This window comes from Sorex araneus, chromosome 4 (assembly GCF_027595985.1).
Source record: "Sorex araneus isolate mSorAra2 chromosome 4, mSorAra2.pri, whole genome shotgun sequence".
In the NCBI taxonomy this organism is placed as follows: Eukaryota; Metazoa; Chordata; class Mammalia; order Eulipotyphla; family Soricidae; genus Sorex; species Sorex araneus.
This window is the reverse complement of record NC_073305.1, coordinates 78,716,768-78,740,863: the sequence shown is the minus strand read 5'-3', so window position 1 is coordinate 78,740,863 and position 24,096 is coordinate 78,716,768. Positions and strand designations below refer to the sequence as shown.

The window sequence follows — 24,096 nt, the reverse complement described above, 5'->3', positions numbered from 1 at the left end:
CCTATTCACTGGGGAAGACACATATGTTTCCCACCAGAGCTTTTGCCTATCCCATCACTGAATCACTGTGTCACTGTCATCCCGTTGCTCATCGACTTGCTCAAGCGGGCACCAGTAACATTTCCATTGTGAGACTTGTTGTTACTGTTTTTGACATATCGAATATGCCACGGGGAGCTTGTCAGTCTCTGCTGTGGGGGTGAAATATTCTCCATAGCTTGCCAGGCTCTCTGAGAGGGGCAGAGGAATCAAACTCGGGTCGGCGGCATGCAAGGCAAACGCCCTACCCGCTGTGCTATCACTCCAGCCTGCCTATCCCATAGTCTCCCCAAATACATGTGTTCATACATGAGTTACTTTCTTCCTAAAGTCCAACAAGGGGCTGTCAGCTTCCTTCTCTTGGGAAAGCCATGCTACTGAAATGTGCTTACAAAGAACTCTAAACCCAGTGCAAACTATCCTAATTTCCAAAGTATGGGATGTGACCGTAAAACTCCATTCATCTAATCATTTAATAGAAATTTCCTTGAAATCATATATATCTGAGGTTTATAGCAGCAATCTTTGAGGTTTGGGGGTGGTTTATATATGAGGGTAGGAGAAGCATGTAGGAATTATATAAACATCTTTGACATCTAGAGACTGCTATTAATCTGCAGTTGTACTTTGCTTATTTTCCTTATTGCCCCTACTGTGTAGGACTCCTTCTTTTCAAAACACCCTAGTACCTTCTGAGAGCATTTCCTGTTCCACCTACATCTGAAAATTCCTTCAGAACCTTTATTTGCTTCTTAATTTTGCTTCCTATTATCCACCTACACCTACAGTAGTTGCAATTGATTTTTTAAAAAATAATAGAAGCACAAAATTATTAAGCAGTTAGTATATCTGAGAAATCTTTCCATAACGTATTTTCCCTTTTCTACATTATTTGCTTTTTTCCTTCTGGACTTTGTTGGGGGATAGAAATGGGCCTTCTGTCGTAGGGCAAGAGAATTAGTAGAGAGGAAACTGATGAATTAACAGGAGTGGTTGGGTGCCGCCAGCACACCTTCTCCAGATGGAGCCCTGGCGACACTGAGCAGCAACTAACACGGCTCCAGGATTCGGGACTGGGACACATCCAAGCCGCGCGGCCGCTAATGCGGCCGCGTGACTTTTTCTAAAACCTGAAAACGTACAATCTTTTAATGGAAAACTAATTATCAAATGCCTCCTTATTAGGGTTATCTTGTTTGGGGATATAACTCCCACAACAATAGTGAGTTTTATGTTGAAATATGGAACGTAATCAAGGTGAAGAGAAAATGAAGTGAAATTCATCAGTTATACAGTTGGGGTGGGGGGCGGGGGGTATACTGGGGATTTTGGTGGTGGAATATGGGCACTGGTGAAGGGATGGTGTTTGAATACGGTATAACTGAGACATAAACCTGAGAACTCTGTAACTTTCCACATGGTGATAAAATTTTAAAAAATAAATAAATAAAAATAAATATTAAAAAAAAAGAAGATCACAGAAGCATCAAGAAAGAGCTGAAAATAAAAACAGAAGTAACTGTTAAAAAAAAATTAAGGCCAATGATATTTAAGCACAGAGCCATGTGGGGACGCTCCTTTGTGCCGCCACGCGAGATCGACCCCGGAGGCAACTGAACCACTTTGGACACGAGCGGCGCCCCCAAAATGCCTCCAAACTGTGTGCTCGCAGCTACTGGCCCAGGCGCGGCCAGCGGGGTATGGTCCTTTCTCTCTCAACTCTTTCTTTTTGAACGCGCAACGAGGCAACAGCCGGTTTTTAGACTATGCAGGAAGCCCGGGAAAGCCGATGGGGCGGGACTTCCGGATCCACCCTGTGCCAATGATATTTAAGCACAGAGCCATGTGGGGACGCTCCTTTGTGCCGCCACGTGAGATCGACCCCGGAGGCAACTGAACCGCGAGCGAGTGATGCAATTACCAAAAGAATTTCCCTGGACTTCATATAGAAATCCAAAACCGCGCGGCTGCAATACAGCCGCGCGACCTAATATCTCTTGATTGTCAGCAACGTGTAAATGTTCCTTTTTGGCAGGGCTTACCGTGGGGGGAAACTCCAAACAATAGTACTGAGTTTTTTGTTGAAGGGTAAAAGATTGTAACGATAGAATTTTAGGCAGAATTTTCCCTGGACTTTATATAGAAACCCAAAACCGCGCGGCCGCGGCAGCCTAATGTCATCTAATCATCAGCAATATGAAATGGTTCCTTTGTAATGGGTTGGACTTTGGGGGGACCATAACAGGGTTAAAGTTTGTAGTGACGTGTAATTTCTGGCTGTACTTTCCCTGGACTTTATACAGAAATTCAAAGCTGTGAAGCCGCTGCCATGGCCGCGCGACCTAATGTCATTTAATCATAACCAATATGAAATGGTTCCTTCTTAACTGGTCGGACTTTGGTGGGAAATCCTAACAAGAATAGTAAGTCTTTTGCTGAAATATTAAAGGCAATCAAAGTGGTAGCCATCTCTATAGACTGAACTAAGCCATATCCCCACGCCGGTTGAGAAGAAATATCCTTCTTTCTCGGGAAGAAACGCGGCGTGGCGTTAACCATAGTATGATGTCCATTAAGCTGACACGGACCTGGTGGCGTGGGAATGGAATACAAGGGAATAAATTATTATGTACTTGGAACAGCGGGACGCTGGTGGAACCTCGAACTGGGGCCGATACCAGCGTATTACTTTTGGTTCCAGAAACTGTTGGCAGACATTCTTCCAGACTATCAACTAAGCGAGAGCCCCACGCTGGCCGATGACGGGAAATAACCATCTTTTTCGGTTTCTTTTCCCTTTGTCAGGCAGCGTGGTGATTACTAAACAGGCGTGAACTCGGTGGCGCGGGACGAGGCAGGGGGGAAAAAATAGAAAAGTTATGTAACAAACAGCGGGACTTAATATCTCTACATTCTCAGCAATGGAGAGCTATCAAATGCTTCCTTGACAGAAGGACTGTTTTTTCTTTTTTGGGGGGAAACCCTAGCAACAATAGTGAGTTATGTGTTGAAACATGGACTGTAACCAAGATAAAGCATAAACGAAGTGAAATTTATCACTTTCAAGGGCGGGGACTGGGGAGGCGGGAGGGGGCGGGAGGTATAATGGGGTGGTTGGTGATGGAATATGGGCACTGGTGAAGGGAAGGGTGTTTGAGTATTGTATAACTGACATAATCCTGAGAGAACTATGTAACCCTCCACATGGTGATTCAATAAAATTTATTAAAAATAAATAAATAAATAAAGAGTAAATAGTGCTGGAAATACTAAAAAAAAAAAAAAAAAAAAAAACAGGAGTGGTTGGGGAGTTTCTGTCAGTCCACACCAGAGAACAGAAAATGTTCTCTGCTAATTACTGACTTGTTGGAAAACACCACCAATGCACTGTGTCCCAAACATGGTTCACCCCCTTTAGCAATTTTTGTCAACACATTTCAAGAGGGGAAGACATCGTGTCTCATGTCTTGGGCACTTTGAGAGTCAGTGTAGGTTCCAGTTCTCTTTGCCACTTTGAGATTTCAGAGAGCCCAAATCTAATGAGAGCAATTAGTCAACCAGTGGAAACTCTTTAGTGAAAAAGGACATTGACTTTGAAAAAGCTGCATCATTGCTTTGACTGCTGACGTCATATCCTAACTGTATAGCGTTGGCTTTTGTTCCCCATCTTTTCCTCCAAATGTTTGACTCTTGTTTTCTAGACAAGCAGCCCTAAGAATAATGACATTAAAAAGGGTACTAAGCCCTCACGATGACTCTCTAATTAAAAATAAACTAATAAAAAAATAAAAAAAAACAGTAACAACAAGTCTCACAATGGAGATGTTACTGGTGCCCACTCAAGCAAATCGATGAGCAATGGATGACAGTGACAGTGACAATGAAACCTTTATTGTGGTCTTGTAAAGACTCGAAGCTGAGAGCACAGTTAAATAAGGTCCAAGCTTAGAACCTACACAAAGTGTGAGGTAATTAGGCCATATTATTTTATATTAATTGATGTATTTTGTCACATAGCAAAAATTAGCAAATTCATTCTAGTAATTCAATATGTATCAGTGGCATCTTCTAAGTGGTATTAAAAGTGGTATCTTTTAATTGTATTAAAACAATACAGTTATTTTAATCAGTGAAAAGTAATCAAAATAACACTTTTAAAACTATACATTTTCTAAAATTTTGTTTTGTGTATTAAAATTATTGTTGTCTAGAAAATTCATATAAAACTTTCAACTGAACCATCTGAATAAGTGATCATCAATAATTCTATATTTGGTAATAAAATTCTGATATTATTGCAAAAAAAATAAAATAAAAAAATAAAAAGGGGGGGGCTGGAGTGATAGCACAGGGGGTAGGGCGTTTGCCTTGCACGCGGCCGACCCGGGTTCGATTCCCAGCATCCCATATGGTCCCCTGAGCACCGCCAGGGGTAATTCCTGAGTGCAGAGCCAGGAGTGACCCTTGTGCATCGCCAGGTGTGACCCAAAAAGCAAAAAATAAATAAATAAATAAATAAATAAATAAATAAATAAAAAGGGTACTAAGGGGCTGGAGCAATAGCACAGCGGGTAAGGCGTTTGCCTTGCACTCGGTTGACCCAGGTTTCATTCCCAGCATCCCATATGGTCCCCTGAGCACCACCAGGAGAGATTCCTGAGTGCATGAGCCAGGAGTAACCCCTGTGCATCACCAGGTGTGACCCAAAAAGAAAAAAAAAAGAGTAATAAATTTTTTTTCAAAAGAAAATATAAACTTTCTCTCCAGAAAGGGAGTATAACATGACGCTCACCATAGCTCACCATAGCCATGCCACCAGACCCGGCGCCAGGCCGTTTCACTCAGGGCGCCCCAGAGGGGGGCAGGGTGAGAGCCTGCCCCACCCCAAGGGACCCAGCCCCGGCAGCCTAAAACCTCCAGAACCCAACCGCCGCCATGCTCAAGGTTGCTCCCCACATACTCAGGCCAATCCTTACACACATTGAACCTATTCCTGAACCTAATCAGCATTTGCGGCAGCGAAATACATCATAAAACACACCCTACCCATACTCCAAGAGTACCACACCACATGTGATGGGGTTGAAATAGTAGGCAGCCAATCCTGTCACTGTCCTGTCACTGTCATCCCGTTGCTCATCAATATGTTCAAGTGGGCACCAGTAACGTCTCTCATTGTGAGACTTATTGTTACTGTTTTTGCCATATCCAATACGCAACAGCTAGCTTGCCAGGCTCTGCCATGCAGGCGCAATACTCTCAGTAGCTTGCCGGGCTCTCCAAGAGGGGCGGAGGAATCAAACACGGGTTGGCCGCGTGAAAGGCAAACGCCCTACCACTGTACTATATTGCTCCAGCCCCAGTCAACCAATCATAAAGAGAAATATATATTTACATATATATATTTACATATACATATATGAAAGTTCACAATGCTCAACCTTTAACAACACATTAATGATATCTTATAGAAGGATTTAATGTCCCCTGCCAAAATAGAACAATCTTCATACTCTTTCCTCTATGGATACTTTTTTGCAGCATTTTCAGCGGTTTTTCATAACAAACAATACAAAATATATTATTTTGGTTCTACTTTGGGACAGAGATTGGGGTTTAGGATGCAAACATTCCAAATATGGTGGTGGGAAGGTGTAATGGTGGTGGGATTGGTTTTTGAATATGAAATGTAATCAAATATTGTAAACTACCTTATAAAATAAAAATAAAATAAAACATGAAAAACAAAGCAAAAGAAAGATTCATGACTGTGGCTTCATCTTGTTTGGAAATATAAGCAGGCAATCCTAAAGTGGGGAATGAATCACAGGGTAATAGTATCAGCTAACTGGTAGAGATTCAGATTGCAAGTCTTTTTGACAAATAAATTTGGACATGAAAAAATATTACTAAAGGTATTAGCAATGTGATTAGTAAAATTATTTACCAAAAATAATGAAAACTCCGGGTTGAAGAGATAATAGAGTAGGTAGGGTGTTTGCCTTGCAGACATCTGACCCAGTTTCGGTCCCCAGCATCTCATATGGTCCCCTAAGTACCACCACAAGTAATTCTTGCATTTAGAGCAAGGAGTAACCCCTGATTATTGTTAAGTGTGGCTCCAAAGCAACAGCAGCAACAACTGTCACTGTCACTGTCATCCCGTTGCTCATTGAGTTCCTCAAGCGGGCACCAGTAACGTCTCTCACTGTGAGACTTATTGTTACTGTTTTTGGCATATCTAATACACTATGGGTAGCTTGCTAGGCTCTGCCGTGCGGGCAAGATACTCTCGGTAGCTTGCTGGGCTCTCCGAGAGGGGCACAGGAATCGAACATAGGTTGGCCGCGTGCAAGGTGACTGCCCTACCGCTGTGCTACCACTCCAGCCCGCAGCAACAACAACAAAACTTAAATAATGTCTGCGTTTTGCCTCTGAGTGCTTCCTTAGAAAACCAAATTCAACTGAAAATAATAAATAAGGACTGTACATTAGTAGTAATATATCAATATTCAATTACTTGAATTCAAGACTGGAGTGATAGCACAGCGGGTAGGCGTTTGCCTTGCACACAGCTGACCCGGGTTTGATTCCTCTGTCCCTCTCGAAGAGCCTGACAAGCTACCAAGAGTATCTCGCCCGCATAGCAGAACCTGGCAAGCTCCCTGTGGCACACTTGATATGCCAAAACAGTAACAACAAGACTCACAATGGAGACATTACTGGTGCCCACTCGAGCAAATCAATGAAATCGATGATCTACAGAGGATGATTTTCAGATAACACATACTAAAGCATGTAGGTATGTAGGACTAAAGGGTTATGATACCATATCTGCCATTTATTCTTATTCAGCAAAATGATAGGATATTATGAAAGGGTGCACAAATGTGGACAAATGTCAACTATATAATCTAGCAAAGAATAGGTACATGTTTATTCATTGAGCAATTTTTGCAAATTTTCTGTAATTTTTCAGAACAGGAAATCAAAAATAAAAAGGGAAAGCAAAATGCAAACTCATCAAACATTTGATTTAGAACAGCCCGACTGATAGAACAATCAACTGGAAGAGACTCTCCAAAGTAATGGCCAGTGCGTACTTTGTGGGTCTGTTTCTGCTCAGCATTATCTTGAAGAGTCCAAAGAACCACTAGAACCTGTAGGCAGAGGCATGGAATTAAAGGCTGTATTCCATTACAAGACTAAATTTCAGTTCATGTTTCTCAACTCACATGGCCCCGACTTCTGTCAAAGGGACTACTCGAGGAAGATGGCACCATCCACAGTGGGATTTTGTGCTCTCCATTGTGAAGCCTCAAAAAACTTGTTCCTCTGGGCTTCCTCCATTTCTTAACTTATTTTTGAGCTGTAGGAAACCCACCTGAAAAATATATGCTTTGTAGCAAGGGGGTTGCTGGCCGCCAGTTTTCAAGCTCCTCAACTTCTTTTATCTCACTCTTAAGCCTGTTGGCCCTCTCCTTCACCCTAAAAGGCACGCTGTAGAAAGAGGCCAACAGTCTGAGTGTGAGTTTGTCTGATTCAAACACCATTCACAGACATATATCCTCCACAAGCACAACTCCTCCCATTTTATGAACTGGTGTCAAAATTAAGCACCACATAGTTTGCCATTTTCCCCTAGTCCAAATCCAGATCTTTTTTTTTTCTGCCCTTCTCTGCCCTTCAGTCTCGACTCCAAGAGTCACCCACTTTTCAGCTGCATTTCACTAATTGGAGGAACCAATAGGAAATCAGATAGTGGGAAGAGAGAAGCTGGATATTTCTTGCCAAGCTTCCCCACTCCCACCCTATCTCTTGAGTACCCCACTCAGTCAGGAGATGGCAGGTTCTCATCACCACAAATCCTCGTGGAGAGGTGGTAGATTCCCATTGCCAGAACATGTCCATGTCTCATTTCTCTGTGATCCATGATCCCTCTTCCTACAGCTCAGACCTGAGAGTAGAACAAGTTTCTCACTACCATGAACCTCTGGGTGGTTCCCATGTGAGTTCTCTAAACCTACACATATATCTACAATAGTCCCTTCACTAAATTGTCTTTATAATCCCCTGAAGTTGCTTTCTATTTGCTACTGGTACCCTAGCTAATGTAGATACCTACTATCCTCCAAAACTTATTGTAATCTGATTCAAAAGGACATGTCTAGAGTATACCAAACATGTTATAAGAGGTATCAGGAGATATTCCTGTCTATTCCTAAATATTCCTGCAGTGATTCAGAACAGAAAGATGGAGAATGTTTTTTATTCCCCTTTGGGCAGCTAGAAATCATGTACTTAAAGCCCAGAGAAATGCTCCGGGATTGGGAAAATTCCCTGATAATCCTTGGGAGCAGAAGGATGGTAGGAAAATCCCTGCAAGAAAGAAGAGGATTACCACATAGGTATAGGTAGAACTCAAGTTAATTATTTAAAACTGACAAACCAAAAATAGAAACCCAAAAAAATAATCAGGAGACAAAGGTATATAGAAAGATATTAGAATAGGGCCAACAATATAGTACATCAGGTAAAGCACTTAACATTGCACAATACTAACTACAATTGGGGCTCAGGTAATCTATAGGTTGCCAGGAATCAAACCCATGTTGGCTACTTGCAAGGTAAGCTCCCTACCTACTGTACTCCCTCCCTACCTACCCCAGTCACTCTGGGTCTGACTCCAGTTTGCTCTCCAGAACCACATATGGTTCCAAGCCTGCCAGGATTGATTCCTGAGCAGAGAAACAGGAGTAAAGCTCTGAATACCACTGGATGTGGCACAAAATAAAAGAAAGAAAGAGATAAAGAGAGAAAGAAAGGGAGAAAGAGAAAGAGATAAGAGAGAAGAAGAGAAAGAGAGAAAGAGAGAGAGGAGAGAGAGAAAGAAAGAAAGAAAGAAAGAAAGAAAGAAAGAAAGAAAGAAAGAAAGAAGAGAAGAGAAGGAAGGAAGAGGAAGGAAGGAAGGAAGGAAGGAAGAAGGAAGGAAGGAAGGAAGGAAGGAAGGAAGGAGAAGAGAAGGAAAGAAAGAAAGAAAGAAAGAAAGAAAGAAAGAAAGAAAGAAAGAAAGAAAGAAAGAAAGAAAGAAAGAAAGAAAGAAAGAAAGAAAGAAAGAAAGAGAGAAAGAGAGAGAGAGAGAGAAAGAAAGAGAGAGAAAGAAAGAAAGAAAGAAAGAAAGAAAGAAAGAAAGAAAGAAAGAAAGAAAGAAAGAAAGAAAGAAAGAAAGAAAGAAAGAAAGAAAGAAAGAAAGAAAGAAAGAAAGAAAGAAAGAAAGAAAGAAAGGGAGAGAGAGAAAGAGAGAGAAGGGATGGAGGGAAGGAAGGAAGGAAGGAAGGAAGGAAGGAAGGAAGGAAGGAAGGAAGGAAGGAAGGAAGGAAGGAAGGAAGGAAGGAAGGAAGGAAGGAAGGAAGGAAGGAGGGAGGGAGGGAGGGAGGGAGGGAGGGAGGAGGGAAGATAAAGCACTACTAGAACATCAGGCCAGGAAATGACTCCAAGGGTGGGAGAACATGCTTTGCATGCAGGAGACACAGGTTCAATCCCTGATACCACATAGTCCCCCAGCACCGCTGTGAACTACCCCCAAGTACGAAGCCAGAAATGTGCATGAGCACCACTGAATATGTCCCCAAAAGAAACAAATAAAAAAAAATGGAACAAACCACAAGTATAAAAAGTGTTTTTAAAACTATTTTTGGTTTAGGTTTTGGGGCCACAGCCAGGTGTACTCAGGGCTTACTCCTGTCTCTGTGATCACTCCTGGTGGTGCTTGGGGGCCGTATGTCAGCTATGTGCAAGGCAAGTGCCTTTACTCACTCCACTACCTCTCCAGCCCCCAGAAAAAAAATAATTTTTGTTGACACACCCAACAGAAACAGATTTGTAAATATAATGCCCTTCATCTATCAGAACACTACCATAGAACTGAAATAAAATATATGTCAAAACAATATATGCAAATGATCTAATCAACATTTAGAGAAAAATTAGGGGTGGAGATATGCCTCCATATCTCATAGCAGTAGAGAACTTGCCGTCCAGGAGCCTGACCCATTTTTGATCCCCGGAACCCCCAGATGGTCCCCTGGGCCCACCAGGAGTGATCTCTGAGCACAGAGCCCTGAGCATAGCCAGGTTTGGCCCCCAAACAAACAAATTCATATTTGTTCCTTTTAAATTACATCTTATTCCCTGTTTTTATTTGTTTTTTTTCTTTTTGGGTCACACCCAGCAATGCACAAGGGTTACTCCTGGCTCATGCACTCAGGAATCACTCCTGGCGGTGCTCAGGGGACCATATGGGATGTTGGGAATCAAACCCGGGTCAACCACGGGCAAGGCAAACGCCCTACCCGCTGTGCTATCGCTCCAGCCCCCTTATTCCCTGTTTTTAAAAAGAGCACTTTAGAACTCTTCACATTAACTATTTTAGATAAGCTCTGGCAGTTCAGTTGTCAAGGAATATGATAATTTCATCTACATTTTGTTTGGTTTGGGGGAGCCAACCAATGCTTTATGGGTCATCCGGCAGTGCTCAGAGACTACGTGGTACTAGGGGACCCTGTGGTGGCAGGACTTGAATCTAAGGCTCACACCCCAGCACCGACAGCCATCCCCTCAGCCCTTCATTCAAGTTTTTTAAGTCATCCCAAAGTGCTTCCTTAAAATCTTTCCAGTATTTGGGGAGTAGAACTACAGTTGCAGCTTCAATTTCATTTCTGATGCTTATAACATCTCACTGTCACTGTCACTGTCATCCCGTTGCTCATCAATTTGCTCGAGCGGGCACCAGTAACGTCTCCATTGTGAGACTTGTTACTGTTTTTGGCATATTGAATATGCCACAGGTAGCTTGCCAGGCTCTGCCATGTGGGCGAGATACTCTTGGTAGCTTGCTGGGCTCTCCGAGAGGCGCAGAGGAATCGAACCCGGGTTGGCCCTGTGCAAGGCAAACACCCTACCAGCTGTGCTATCGCTCCAGCCCTATATAACATCTCATTTTTCATTATTCCTTTTTAAAGTCTTATTAGAAGTTTAGCAATTTTTTTAACCTTTAAAACAACTTTTTGGATTAGCTAATAGATTAGCTAAACTACTATTTAGTAGTTAACAGATTACAACTCTCAATTGTTGCGTAAATGATTTTTTAATATTCTGTGTGACACATGGAAAGTACAATAAAGATACTTCTGCTACAAAAAAATAAAAATAAATAAATAAAACTTTTTGGTTTCATTAATTTTCTTTTTGATTTTTCTGTTTCTAATTTCATTGATTTTTTTTCTCTTTGTTTTCCCATTTTATTTTTTCTGCTGAAATGGGGTTTTAGGGCTCATCCTTTATCTAGATTCTTAAGGTAGAGACTAAAATGATTTTTACATAAGAATGTTCCTTTAACAATGTTTTTTAAATAGAAACATTTAATAGCATGGATTTCTCTCTAAAGACTTTGTTCAAAGACTGGAGAGATAGTAAAGGGATTAAGGCATTTTTCTTGCACAGGACAACCCTGGTTAGAACCCTGGAATCCTATATGGTTCCAGGAGTGCAGAGCCAGGAGTAACCCCTGAGCACTGCTGGGTGTGGCATCCATCAAAACAAAACAAAAGTCCCTATGAGTTAGGTGTTTCTAAAGCTATAGAGACTTTGGCTTACAGGAGAAATAAATACTTAATATTTTCAATATTAAGAAATTTTAATATAAAAGACAGTAGAACTCACCTGGGAATTGGTGGAAGAGGCTCAAGTGGAATAAATGTATCAAATTTCTTTTCATAAGGCACTCTGTAAAACAGTAAAGGCAACCATAAAATTAGTATGGCTTCTATAACAAAAATAGCAACTAATTATTGTGTTCTATAAAATGATCCACTTTCTCATTCTAATTCTCATTTGTGGCCTTCATAACTCTAAGAGGTAGACTTCTTCTTGCAGTGCCAGAGATTGAACCCAGGGCATCACACATAAAAATCATGCACTCTCCCAGGGAACCACCTTCCCAGTACCAAGCGATAGTTATCACTAAGTAAATATTACTAAGTCAAACAAGATTAATTTTTAAATAGTATTTTTAATATAATATACCAATTTTTGGTCTGTTTGGGAGGCACACTTGCCAGTGCTCAGGGAATATTCCTGATCCGTGCTCATGAGTACTCAGTGCTCTGGGGACAGCCATGCATTGCCAGAGACATAACTCGGGTCTCCCATATCCAAAGCATGTGCTCATTCCTTTGAACCATCTTCCCAGTCCCCATTTTTTTGGGGGGATGGCAAATCTGACAGCATTCAGCAGCTACCCCTGGTTAGATGCTTGGCAACCGCACTTAGCAGTACTCTGGAGATCTAACCCGGGCCCCCTGCATGCAAAGCTGTGCTCCAACCAGCTGAACTACCTCCAACCCTTCACTTTTCTTTAAATATAATGGTCACATGGGGCTGGAGAAATAACACAGTGGGTAAGGCACTTGACTTGCATGCCACTGACCTGGGTTTGATCCCCGGAATTCCACATGGTCCTCCAAGCATCACTAGGAGTGATTTTATATATATATATATATATATATATGTATATATATATATATACACACACACACACATATATATGATTTCAAATGTATGTGTATATTATACCACTATATCACTTGTATCACTGTCATCCCGTTGTTCATTGATTTGCTCAAGCGGGTGCCAGTAACATCTCCATTCGTCCTGGCCCTGAGATTTTAGCCATCTCTCTTTACTCATCCTTCCCAATGATGCCACATTGGAGGCTCGTTCAGGGTCAGGGAAATGAGACCCATCATTGCTAGCTGTTTTTGGCATATTGAGTATACCACGAGGAGCTTGCCAGTCTCTGCTGTGCAGGCAGGGTACTCTCAGTAGCTTGCCGGGTTCTCCGAGAGGAAGAACTAGACAATAAGAGGTCATGGCCACACGCTCCTGGGAGCTTTGTTTTATAGTCTCTGGATCTTGGCCGTTGATAGGATTATACCAATGTGTATATTATATATGGATACATATATATTTATATATATAAACTTTCCCATTATTCACTCTGGTCTGTTTATTTTGTTCCAAGCAAAAATAATAACAATAATAATAAATTAATAATGGTACATAATAATAATAAATTAATCCAAATAGTAGTTATTAGTCAACAATTTGATTTTGTATGTGTATTGGAAAGTCTTCAGATTTATATTGCTAGCAATAGTATAAGTGAGCAGGCATTGTTAGAAACTGCATCTTGCTCTCAACAGAATTTTTAGATCTTTCAGTTCTTTTTACCTGTGCCCTAATGTTAAGACACATTCCTATAAATTGAGTGTTTAATACTAAACTAGGTGCCAGTTAAGAGCTACAGGAAAAAGTCAAACTGTGGCACATTTTCCGTCTTGTAGATTTGCCTGCATCTCAACATGATATGTGAACTCTCAGCCCTCTACCTTTTTGGAGAAGCCACTTGTGAACACAAACACGTAACTCTCTCTTTCTCTCTCTCTCTCTCTCCCCCCATATTTCCCTAAATAAATTATCATACTTAATGTAAAAAAAAAGAACAGAGACAGAGAAATTGTCCAGTAGTAAGGTGTTTGCTTCACCGTGTCCAACCCAGATTTGATCCCCAGCATAGCATATGGTCAGTCCCCCCGAGCACTGCGAGGAGTGATCCTTGAGTAAGCCAGGAGTAAGCCCTGAGTATTATCGGTAGGTATGGCTCCAAGCCCCCCACCCCCAAATTAAAGAACTGTGTCTCTATATATTATCTCTCTATCTATATACATAAATATACTACATGTATATTGGGATGGGGTGGGGGTTGGGCCACATCCAGCGGTATTCAGGACATACTCCTTCCTCTGTGCTCAGGGATCATGCCTGGCCATGCTTGGGGGACCACGTGGGGTGCAGGGAATCGAACCTGGGTTCGCTGCATTCAAGTCAAGTGCCCTACGTACTGTACTATTGCTCCAGCCCCAGCTACTACATATATTTTTACATGGGATAGGTCTCAATAAAACATGGTTGGTGAAAAATTCCTTAAAACCTCTATATTGTGGCCCAAACCACCCCCTTCCCCACAAAAAAAAAATAGTAATCCAAGTATTTAACATATACTTACAATGAAAAATTCACCGGTGGGAGAGTCGCTCCTGCTTTGTGGAAGTCTATACTTTGTTCTGGGCTCATATACGGATTATCTCCTGGATTTAACTTTGGGATTCCATTCCTGGGATCAATAGCTGTGGGAGGCAGTTATACCCAGAATCACAAAATGTGTGGAGGACGGGGGCCAGGGAGATAGTCCAGGGGATGCAGTGTAGACCTTGCATGGGCCAGACCCATATTTGATGCATGCACATGCACCTCCTGAGCACCCCCCAAGGTATGGCCCTAGAGCCCCCTGAGCACCTCTTGGGAGACCAAAAAAATTAATGAATTAGAAACACTAAAGGGCTGGAGCAATAGCACAGCGGGTAGGGCGTTTGCCTTGCACGCAGCCGACCCGGGTTCGATTCCCAGCATCCCATATAGTTCCCTGAGCACCGCCAGGAGTAATTCCTGAATGCAAAGCCAGAAGTAACCCCTGTGCATCTCTGGGTGTGACCAAAAAGCAAAATAAAATAAAATTTAAAAAAATATTTTAAAGATTTATTAAAGATCTCAAAAAGTTAAAGTAGGTAAAGAGGAAAAGAACCAATGACTTGCATGTAAGTATAAGAGGTTCCCTGTGGGCTGGAGTAATAGTACAGTGAATACGGTACTCATGCAGCCAACCCACATTTGATCTCTGGCACCCCATATGGTCCCTGAGTCCACCAAGAATGATCACTCTAAACAGACAAAAAAAGCTCTGCCCTCCTTTCCAAAAAAAAAAATGCTCTTCATAAGAAAAATTCTCCCAAACACCACCTTTTTCAAATAATGCTTATTTAGTCTATCAAGTATAATATGAGATCTTTCTGAATTTCTGAAATATTTTCCCAAGTTTCTGAATCATGTGTGAATAGTCTACAAAAAGAGGTGTCAGCCTAATCAATGTGCTGAATCCATTCTAATGCTTGCATATGATTTCTCTATCTCCTGGGCAGAGCGATGCTCATGGCATAGAAAACAGGATAAAATCCACACACTAAAATCCAGTAACTAGGGCCAGGGATGTGACTCAAGTGGTAAGGTGCATACCTTGCTTGTGTTAAGACCCTGGGTTTGATCCTTGGGACTGCATTGTCCCAAAGCACCCCTGGATGTAGCTCTAATGGTCCCTCAGCACTGCAACAAGTGGGTCCCACAAAAGTAAAAAAATAAAATATTCATAAGAAATAGTCAACTCTTTAGCAAATAACATATTCTGTCTCCTGGGGAGTTAGGTAGAGCATGTTCTTTTGTTTTGTTTTTATTTTTTTATTTCTTGTTTCTGGGCCACACCCAGTGATACTCAGAGATTATTCCTGGATCTGCATTCGAGAATTACTCCTGGCAGAGTTCAGGGGACCATATGGGATGTCAGGGATCAAACCCAGGCCGAGCACATGCAAGGCAGGTGCCCTACCCACTGTACTACCTCTCTGGTCCAGTAGAGCCATGTTCTAAACAATAAACAGTGAGCAGATAGATATGCTACTTCCAGGAAGTAGGAGATGACATGGGACACACTCCAGAACTTTCTCTTTCTCCTCCTACGGCAACATTCAAAGCCACATGCTGAGATGAAGACTCACAGATGAATTTGAAGGGGATCCTCCCATCTCTTTGTTCTTTAGGTTTGGTTTAGTTTTTGGAGAGGGCTTATCCAGTGGTACTCAGAGCTCTGTGTTTAGGGACCACTCTGAAGGAACTCGGAGCATTGGGTATTGAATCTAAGGTAAGTACCTATCTCTCTGGTCCCCATCCAGTCTCTATTTGGAAGGAAGCTGCTTGAAGAACTGCTGGGTCCATAATGGGTGTGTGTGTGTGCGTGTGTGTGTGTGTGTGTGTGTGTGTGTGTGTGTGAGAGAGAGAGAGAGAGAGAGAGAGAGATTTGGATGCCACACCTGATGATGCTCAGGGTTTACTCCTGGCTCTGTAATCACTCCTGGTGGTACCCTGGAATGCTGGAATCAAATCTGGGTCGGCTGAATGCAAGGCAAGCACTCTAGCCATTATACTCTTTCTAGCCCCAAGAAACGAACACATTTTAATGGCTAAGCTGCTGAGACTTTAAAACCACTTACTGCAGCAGAATCCATCATATTCTGAAATATAGTATGCTGTAGGATGAGCTCTACAACAGGAACATCATGGGTTCAACCCATCAACATGGGCAACATTTTGTTCTTTCTTGTGTAGCAACAAATTGGTCTTTAGATCACTCCACCCATAACTGGATAATAGGGAATGAGTTGGAATTGACCATATTTTGATAGATTCTCTTTTCTATAATAATAATGTTGATTTCAGTTGAAAAGGACAACCGGGTCAGCAATTTCTGGTACTGCCTCTCCATCTTATCCAAGAAATAAATAATGAGGAGGGAATAAAATTTCACGAAGGAAAAAGTACCCAGCACCATGGTTAATAGCATCAAGTATACTGCAATATTATCAAAAAAGAGAAAAAACCTGGGGCAGGGGGGGACATTGCATTTGCGGATAAAAAAGTAATTGCACAATATTTCCAAAGTAGTAATCACACTAAAATGAATCAAGCAAATTGAGCCAATTATGGGTTTACCGGAAGAATGTGGGACAGAAGAACCCATTTACAGTTGCCAAGGGATATAATCTGCAAGTTACTGACTGTGAAGTACTTATAAGACAAACGACCTAGTTTCTTCACCAAAGAAATTGCAAAGGAAAAAGGGTGGGAGTTCCTCTGTCTGCAGAGACTCCAAAATGTTTTAATTTCTAAGTGTGGATCTTATTTGGATATTGGTTCAAACAAAGCATGTATTTTTAACTATGATACTTTGTGAGACAGTATTTCAACATATAACATTTGGTATTAAGAACTTTTCCATTTTGTGGGGCCAGAGTGATAGTCGAGCAGGTAAGGCACTTGCTTTGCACACGGCCAACCTGGGTTCGATCCCCAGCATCCCATATGGTCCCACCAGGAGTGATTCTTGAATGCAGATTCAGGAATGACACCTAAGTATCCCAAGTGTGGCCCAAAAACAAACAACAAAAAACTATTCGATTTTTTTAAATATAAAAGGTATTGTAATCATGTTTTTGGTTTTCTTTTTTGAGCCACACCTGGCAGTGCTCAGAGCTAACTCTTGCCTCTGTGTTCAGGGATCACTCCTGGCAGGGCTCAGGGGACCAAATGGGGTATCGGGGATTTAACCCGGGTTGGCTGCATGCAAGTGAGCACCTTACCCACTGCATTATCTCTCTAGCTCAATATTGTAATCATTTTAATTTTAAAAAAAAATCCTTATCCAGAGCCAAGGATATGGTTCAATGGGCTGTAGCACATGCTTTGCATTTAGGAGAACCAGGTTTGATCCCCAGTGCCATAGACAGACCCTGAGCACTGAGCTGGGAGTAGCCCCTCAGAATTATGTGATTCAAAAAAAAAAACCAAAATCTTTACCCATTAAATGTACATACTAATAATATTTAAATAATTAAATTACATGATGTCTAGAATTGGCTTAAGAATAATCTGGGATAGAGATGAACCAAGAGCCGCGGCACGAGAAGCAGAGCCTCCCGCCTACTGACTGTGATCCTGAGGTCTCCTAACCCATTTTGGCACCAGAGCAGATTCTTGGAGCCATGCATTTTGACTGCGAACTGAACTACAACCTCGTGCAGCCCGGGGAGGGATTTTTTTCCCTCTCCACCCCATTTTTCTGAGCGAAAATGGCGGCAGCGGCAGCAACCACGCGGTGAGAGCCACCCTCTAAGACCCCTACACCAGGAGGTAGGACTTTCTTTAGTGACGTAGCCTGTAGGTGATCCTGGGAGGGGAGGTGTTCCCGGCGCGCCTTCCGCCCAGAGATGAACCAAGAGCCGCGGCACGAGAAGCAGAGCCTCCCGCCTACTGACTGTGATCCTGAGGTCTCCTAACCCATTTTGGCAACAGAGCAGATTCTTGGAGCCATCCATTTTGACTGTGAACTGAGCTAAAATATTAGAAACCCAAAACTCAAAATCTTCACCTTTACCAAGGAAGAGAAATTATTAGATGATGCTTATTCAGCAGGCCTGATTGTTGGGGAAAATTTCCAATCAACAATAGTGAGTTCTGTATGGAAATATGAAATGTACTCAATATATAGAGAGAATAATGGGAATATCATCAGCTACTTAGATGGGGGGTGGGGTGGGAGGGGGGTGTATTGGGGTTTTTGGTGGTGGAACAGGTGCACTGGTGAAGGGATGGTGGTTTAATCAGTATTTGACTGTGACTTAAACCTGAAAGCTTTGTATTTTTTTTGTTTTCACGGTGGTTCAATAAAATATTTCTTTAAAAAAAAAAAATAAAAAAAAAAAAAGAATAATCTGGGATACGGTGTGAAGAAGAAAACTGGTGGTGAAATTGGTGGTGGGATTGGTGCTAGAATATACTATGTCTAAAACCCAAATATGAATAACTTTATAAATCATGGTGCTTTAACAAATTTTTTTTTGTTTCTTGGGTTACACCTGGCAATGCACAGGGGTTACTCCTGGCTCTGCACTCAGGAATTACTCCTGGTGGTACTCAGGGGACCATATGGGATGCTGGGAGTCGAACCCGGGTCAGCCTTGTGCAAGGCAAATGCCCTACCCACTGTGCTATTGTTCCAGTCCCGCTTTAACAAAATTTTAAAAATAAAAAATAAATGGGGCTGGAGCGATAGTACAGCAGGTAGGGTATTTCTCGCACTTGACCAAGCTGGGTTCAACCCTCAGTATCCCATATGGTTGCCCAAGCACCAGCAGGAGTAATTCCTGTGTTCAGGAAGTAAGCCTTGACACAGCCAGGTATGGCCAAAAAACAAATTAATTAATTAATTAAAAATAAATAATTCTGGAAGAGGGGCAAAGGTGAAACAAGAGTATCCAGTGTGGATATTACTGACACTAAGACGGGGTGCACTAGGTTAAATTATGCCCCTCTATTTTGGCACATTTTTTTGTCTGTTTCTTTACTTGGAGGCCACATCCAGTGGTGCTCAGGACTTACTCTTGGTTCTGTGCTCAGGGTTCACTCCTGGCAGGGCTCAGGGGATTCTATGCAGTGCCAGGGATTAAACACAGGCCAGTCATGTGCAAGGCATGCATCCTACCTGCTGTACCTGGTGCCTTTGGCACATGTCTTAAATATCTCTAGTAAAAACGTTTTTTTATTTATTTATTTGGGTTTTTTTTAGGGGGGGTGAAACGCAAAGGGTTTACTCCTGTCCCTGCACTCAGGAATTATTCCTGGTGGGCATGTGGGACCATACGAGATTCCAGGGAATGAACCTGGGTTGCCCACATGCAGGACAAGCACCCTACCCACTGTACTATCTCTCCAGCCCTAAAAACTTTCTCTTAATAGAGGTCAAAATAGAGGTAGTTACAATGCCCAAAAGGACAGCAAGAGAGAAAGAAAAGCGTCTGCCGTAGGAGCAGGCTGAGGTGGGGGCGGGGGGAGGTGGAGTGATGGAGAGAACCGAGGGGCACTGGTGCTGGGAAACGTACCCTGGTGGAGGGATGGGTGTTGGAACACTGTATGACTGAGATCCAATTATGAACAGCTTTGTAATGGTCTATCATAATGATTCAATTAAAAAAGTAGAAGAAAAGAAAGAAAGAAAGAAAGAAAGAAAGAAAGAAAGAAAGAAAGAAAGAAAGAAAGAAAGAAAGAAAGAAAGAAAGAAAGAAAGAAAGAAAGAAAGAGGAAGAAAGAGAGAGAGAAAGAAAGAAAGAAAGAAAGAAAGAAAGAAAGAAAGAAAGAAAGAAAGAAAGAAAGAAAGAAAGAAAGAAAGAAAGAAAGAAGAAAGAAAGAAAGAAAGAAAGAAAGAAAGAAAGAAAGAAAGAAAGAAAGAAAGAAAGAAAGAAAGAAAGAAAGAAAGAAAGAAAGAAGAGGAAGAAAGAGAGAGAGAAAGAAAGAAAGAAGAAAGAAAGAAAGAAAGAAAGAAAGAAAGAAAGAAAGAAGAAAGAAAGAAGGAAGGAAGGAAGGAAGGAAGGAAGGAAGGAAGGAAGGAAGGAAGGAAGGAAGGAAGGAAGGAAGGAAAGAAAGAAAGAAAGAAAGAAAGAAAGAAAGAAAGAAAGAAAGAAAGAAAGAAAGAAAGAAAGAAAGAAAGAAAGAAAGAAAGAAAAAGAAAGAGGAGGGATGGAGGGCAGGAAGGAAGGAAGGAAGGAAGGAAGGAAGGAAGGAAGGAAGGAAGGAAGGAAGGAAGGAAGGAAGGAAGGAAGGAAGGAAGGAAGGAAGGAAGGAAGGAAGGAAAGAATAGAGGGAGTTACCACTGGAGCAGGGGAGATAAAGATACATACTGCAGGCTTCAGAGATAAAGATAATGTTGATCTCAGAAAGTGGGCAGGAGGCAGAATTCCCAAAGAAAACCCAATCAGTGACTATTGCCACCTCTTACATCCTGGATTTCCGTGTTTTCTCAGCCACAAAAAAAGTTTGGTTTTTCACAATGATTCTGACTGTGCTATGACTTTAAAACTCAAAAATGAGGGGGAAATTCTTTAAAAAATAAGAATTTTTTATTCCTTTCTTTTTGTACTCCTGCTACAGTGATCTTATTTGTCCCTGAAGCAATAGTTATCTCCTAACAGGCATTTCCATAGAAGAAAGTGTCACAGACGCTCTTGATATTTGGCAACTCTTCAACTCTTTACAGCCTTTTAGTAAACTTATTGGGGAATGGTTGGACACAGAACACCAAGTTATAAACCGTATGTGTGTGTGTGTGTGTGTGTGTGTGTGTGTGTGTGCTTATCTCCTCAGTTTGTGACATGGCACACATGTCATAAATATCATATTTATATGCATAAGGATTGGGGCTAAAGAGATAGTACAGTGGGTAAGATACTTGCCTTGTATATAACTGACCTGGATTCAATCCCTGGCATCACATATGATTCCCCCAGGCACCGCATATGGTGTTCTGAGCACAACCAGGGGTGATTCAGAAGTAAACCCGGAGTGCCACCAGGTGTGGCTCCCAAACCAAATTAAATATGTTTACAAAATGTGTGTGTATATATATATATATACATATATATACATGTATATATATGTATATATATATGGAACACTTCACGAATTTGTGTGTCATCCTTGAGCAGGGGCCATGCTAATCTCTGTATTGTTCCAATTTTAGTATATGTGCTGTCTGTAAATACTCATCAATTCTTCTCAAGTATGCCTTACAATAACATTCACAACTTGCACTTCAGGCTCAGACTTACAAGCTGTTTTCTTTGTGGAGAGTATAAGGCACAACTTAGATCTATATGACAGGCAGCATCTGATTGAGGCATAAATTCTTTTGGGTCTTCAATGAGGATTTCTATTAATAAATATCTGAGCGAACTTATCTGATGACTTAAAGATCATATTAGCATTTTATGAAATTCAGAGAAAAACAAAAATGTGGATCAGCATATGTTGTGAGTTCTTTGCCAAGAGAAAGAAAACCAACCTGCCATCCCTCCAGATACCATTCCCAGCTTTCCGGCTGTAACTATGGTAACATGGTGCCCGCCTCCCCCCAACAGAACTGGGCCTGTACAATCCAGTCTCCCAAGTATTTTGGGCCCTGCACAGTCAGGGTCCAGGGGAGAAATATTACCATGTTTCTTCTTCCCTAAACTCTTGTCCAATGTCCTCTCTGCCAGAGACCTCCTGTTGCCGAGGAAGAGTCCGTTGAAGAAACACTGCTTCCCAACATGGTAGGTGTGGACATTACTGCTAAACCGTGGGTAAAACGTCCACTCGGGGTGCTGCCCATATTCTAGAAAACAGCGGAAATTCTTCCATTAGTACTACTCAGCATAATACTGTCCTGTCCCGCGGGACTAGTCACTGTGAGTAACCAGGAGAGGTGTGCGAGTGGTAGAAAGAGAGAGAGAGAGAGAGAGAGAGAGAGAGAGAGAGAGAGAGAGAGAGAGAGAGAGAGAGAGAAGAATGGGAGCAAGACAAGGCTATGATCAAGCAAGCAAACGCAAAAGCTAAAGCTCTTTATTTCTCTCAAGCTAGTTTTTTATAATTGATTACATGAGGAAGTAGGCAAAATGGGGAAGGTAACAATACATGCACACTTTCAGTGACACAGGGTGCAAGCCCTAACAGTGAGCACATGACAGTTATCTCGAGCGTTACTCAGAAACTTTACACAATGTGTTCTAACATTTTCCCGAGAAAAGGTTAATTTCTTTTAAGGACAATTTTTAATTTTTTAATTTTTAATTGTAAGGACAATTTTTCCAAAAAAAGGTTGGGTCCGTAATTGCAGGTCAGGCTATACTGATATTTTGGCTCCCAGCATTATACCATTGTTTCGGGGGTGGAGGGCCACAATCAGCCACGCACAGGGCTTATACCTGGTGCTGTGCTCGGGGCTCACTCCTGGCAGTGCTCAGGGGACCATATACAAGTGCTGGAGTGTAGGATTACATAGCTTCAGGTAGTTTAGGTTTATTGGGTTACTCCCGTCACACTGCTCCCATTCCTCTGTGTTTATTTGTAGCTTCTTTCTTAGTGTTCTGTTGACTTGTAAATAATGTTTTTCTCTTCTCCTTGATTCCTTTGCATAGTTTATTCAGAGCAAGTCCTTTTTGTATGGACACAGGAAGACTTAAGAAATGTTTTGCTTTTGTAACCTGGGAGTCATTTGACTCTACATGATATTTTCCTCAAGGGCATCTGTTCTCTTGACCTAAGCCTCAGCTGCCCTTACTACCTAGCATCCCCAAAGCAGGGTCCCGACGTGGGACGAGAAGGACCCAGGGCAAGCGGTAAGTTATGTGCTACCCTGGCATCGAGATGGGCCTGGCCAAAGTGCCTCATTCTTAACTACAAGTTAAGAGTCTGATCATGGACAAGTGCTGTCATGATCTTAAAGTAATGATGAGACTAGGACCCTGCTGGGGATAGGAAAGACTGGTCTGAGCACTGTAGTCTGAGATTGAGATGACCCCAGGAGAGCAATTCTAAAAGTTTAGTGCATCTCTTGCTATGCCCATACAAAACAATTAATATTATGAATATATGTTTGTTGGACAAGGAGAGAAGGAACACAACCATGGGATTTTATCATTGATGGGTCCTGCTGAAAGAGTATCTGTCCTAGAGAATAGGTGCTCTGCTATTGTTATTGAACCTTTTAAGCTTGAATTGTTACATTGTAGATTCCAGGCTCTGGCCCAGCCTAGTCTTTGGGATGAAGATTTCAGGTGCTGCCTAGTTTGTAATTATTGACAATGTAGATTTCATGTGGCAGCCCAGCCCAGTCTTTGGTATGTAAATCCGAGTGCTTTTCAGCCCAAGGAAGGCTTTGGTTTTGGTTCTATATCTTCCTTCCAGAGGCCTAGATTACTGGCCTGCAGATACAAGAGAATAATGTCGCCTCAATGTTCTTCCTGTAAGATCTTTTGGTGCCTTTGGTGACTGTCAATGTATTGCACCATGAGCAAAAAGGGGTTCAGAGAGAGAGACATGGGGAAGGAGAGACTAGAGAAAAAAGCGTAGTAAATCCAGAGAGAGGCTGGAGCTGGGAGTGCATGCGGGAGATGGGGGTTTAAAGATTGAATAAACAGTAACAAATTAGCAACCAGCTGGGTTCTGGTCCTTCCTTTGCTTTTCGTGTTGGATCCAGGTCAGGCTATACTGATATTTTGGCTCCCAGCATTATACCATTGTTTCGGGGGTAGAGGGCCACAGGGCCACATCCAGCCACACACAGGGCTTGTACCTGGTGCTGTGCTCGGGGCTCACTCCTGGCAGTGCTCAGGGGACCATATACAAGTGCTGGAGATTGAAGTCTGATCAACTGCATGCAAGGGAAGAATCTTACTTCCTATGCTATCTCTCTGGCCCCAACATAACACAATTGAATGAGCCAGGAACCATCTAGCTGTACAA

General features: G+C 42.0%; 1 protein-coding gene and 1 non-coding gene across 2 annotated transcripts in view; both read right to left on the bottom strand.

Moving 5' to 3' along the window:
- Positions 1 to 7,167: 7,167 nt before the first annotated feature.
- SPATS1 (spermatogenesis associated serine rich 1) overlaps positions 7,168 to 24,096 on the bottom strand; it is a 72,490-nt gene continuing 55,561 nt past the window's right edge. Inside the window, exons 5-9 of the mRNA XM_055136689.1 lie at positions 21,806 to 21,967; positions 14,165 to 14,285; positions 11,761 to 11,823; positions 7,424 to 7,539; positions 7,168 to 7,199 (exon numbers count right to left, since the gene is read on the bottom strand). Coding sequence (XP_054992664.1) covers positions 7,168 to 7,199; positions 7,424 to 7,539; positions 11,761 to 11,823; positions 14,165 to 14,285; positions 21,806 to 21,967 — 494 coding nt within the window. The remainder of the gene's footprint in view (positions 7,200 to 7,423; positions 7,540 to 11,760; positions 11,824 to 14,164; positions 14,286 to 21,805; positions 21,968 to 24,096) is intronic.
- Positions 21,255 to 21,356, bottom strand: LOC129404543 (U6 spliceosomal RNA). Its single transcript, XR_008629941.1, has one exon. It is a non-coding gene; the product is annotated as a U6 spliceosomal RNA (small nuclear RNA).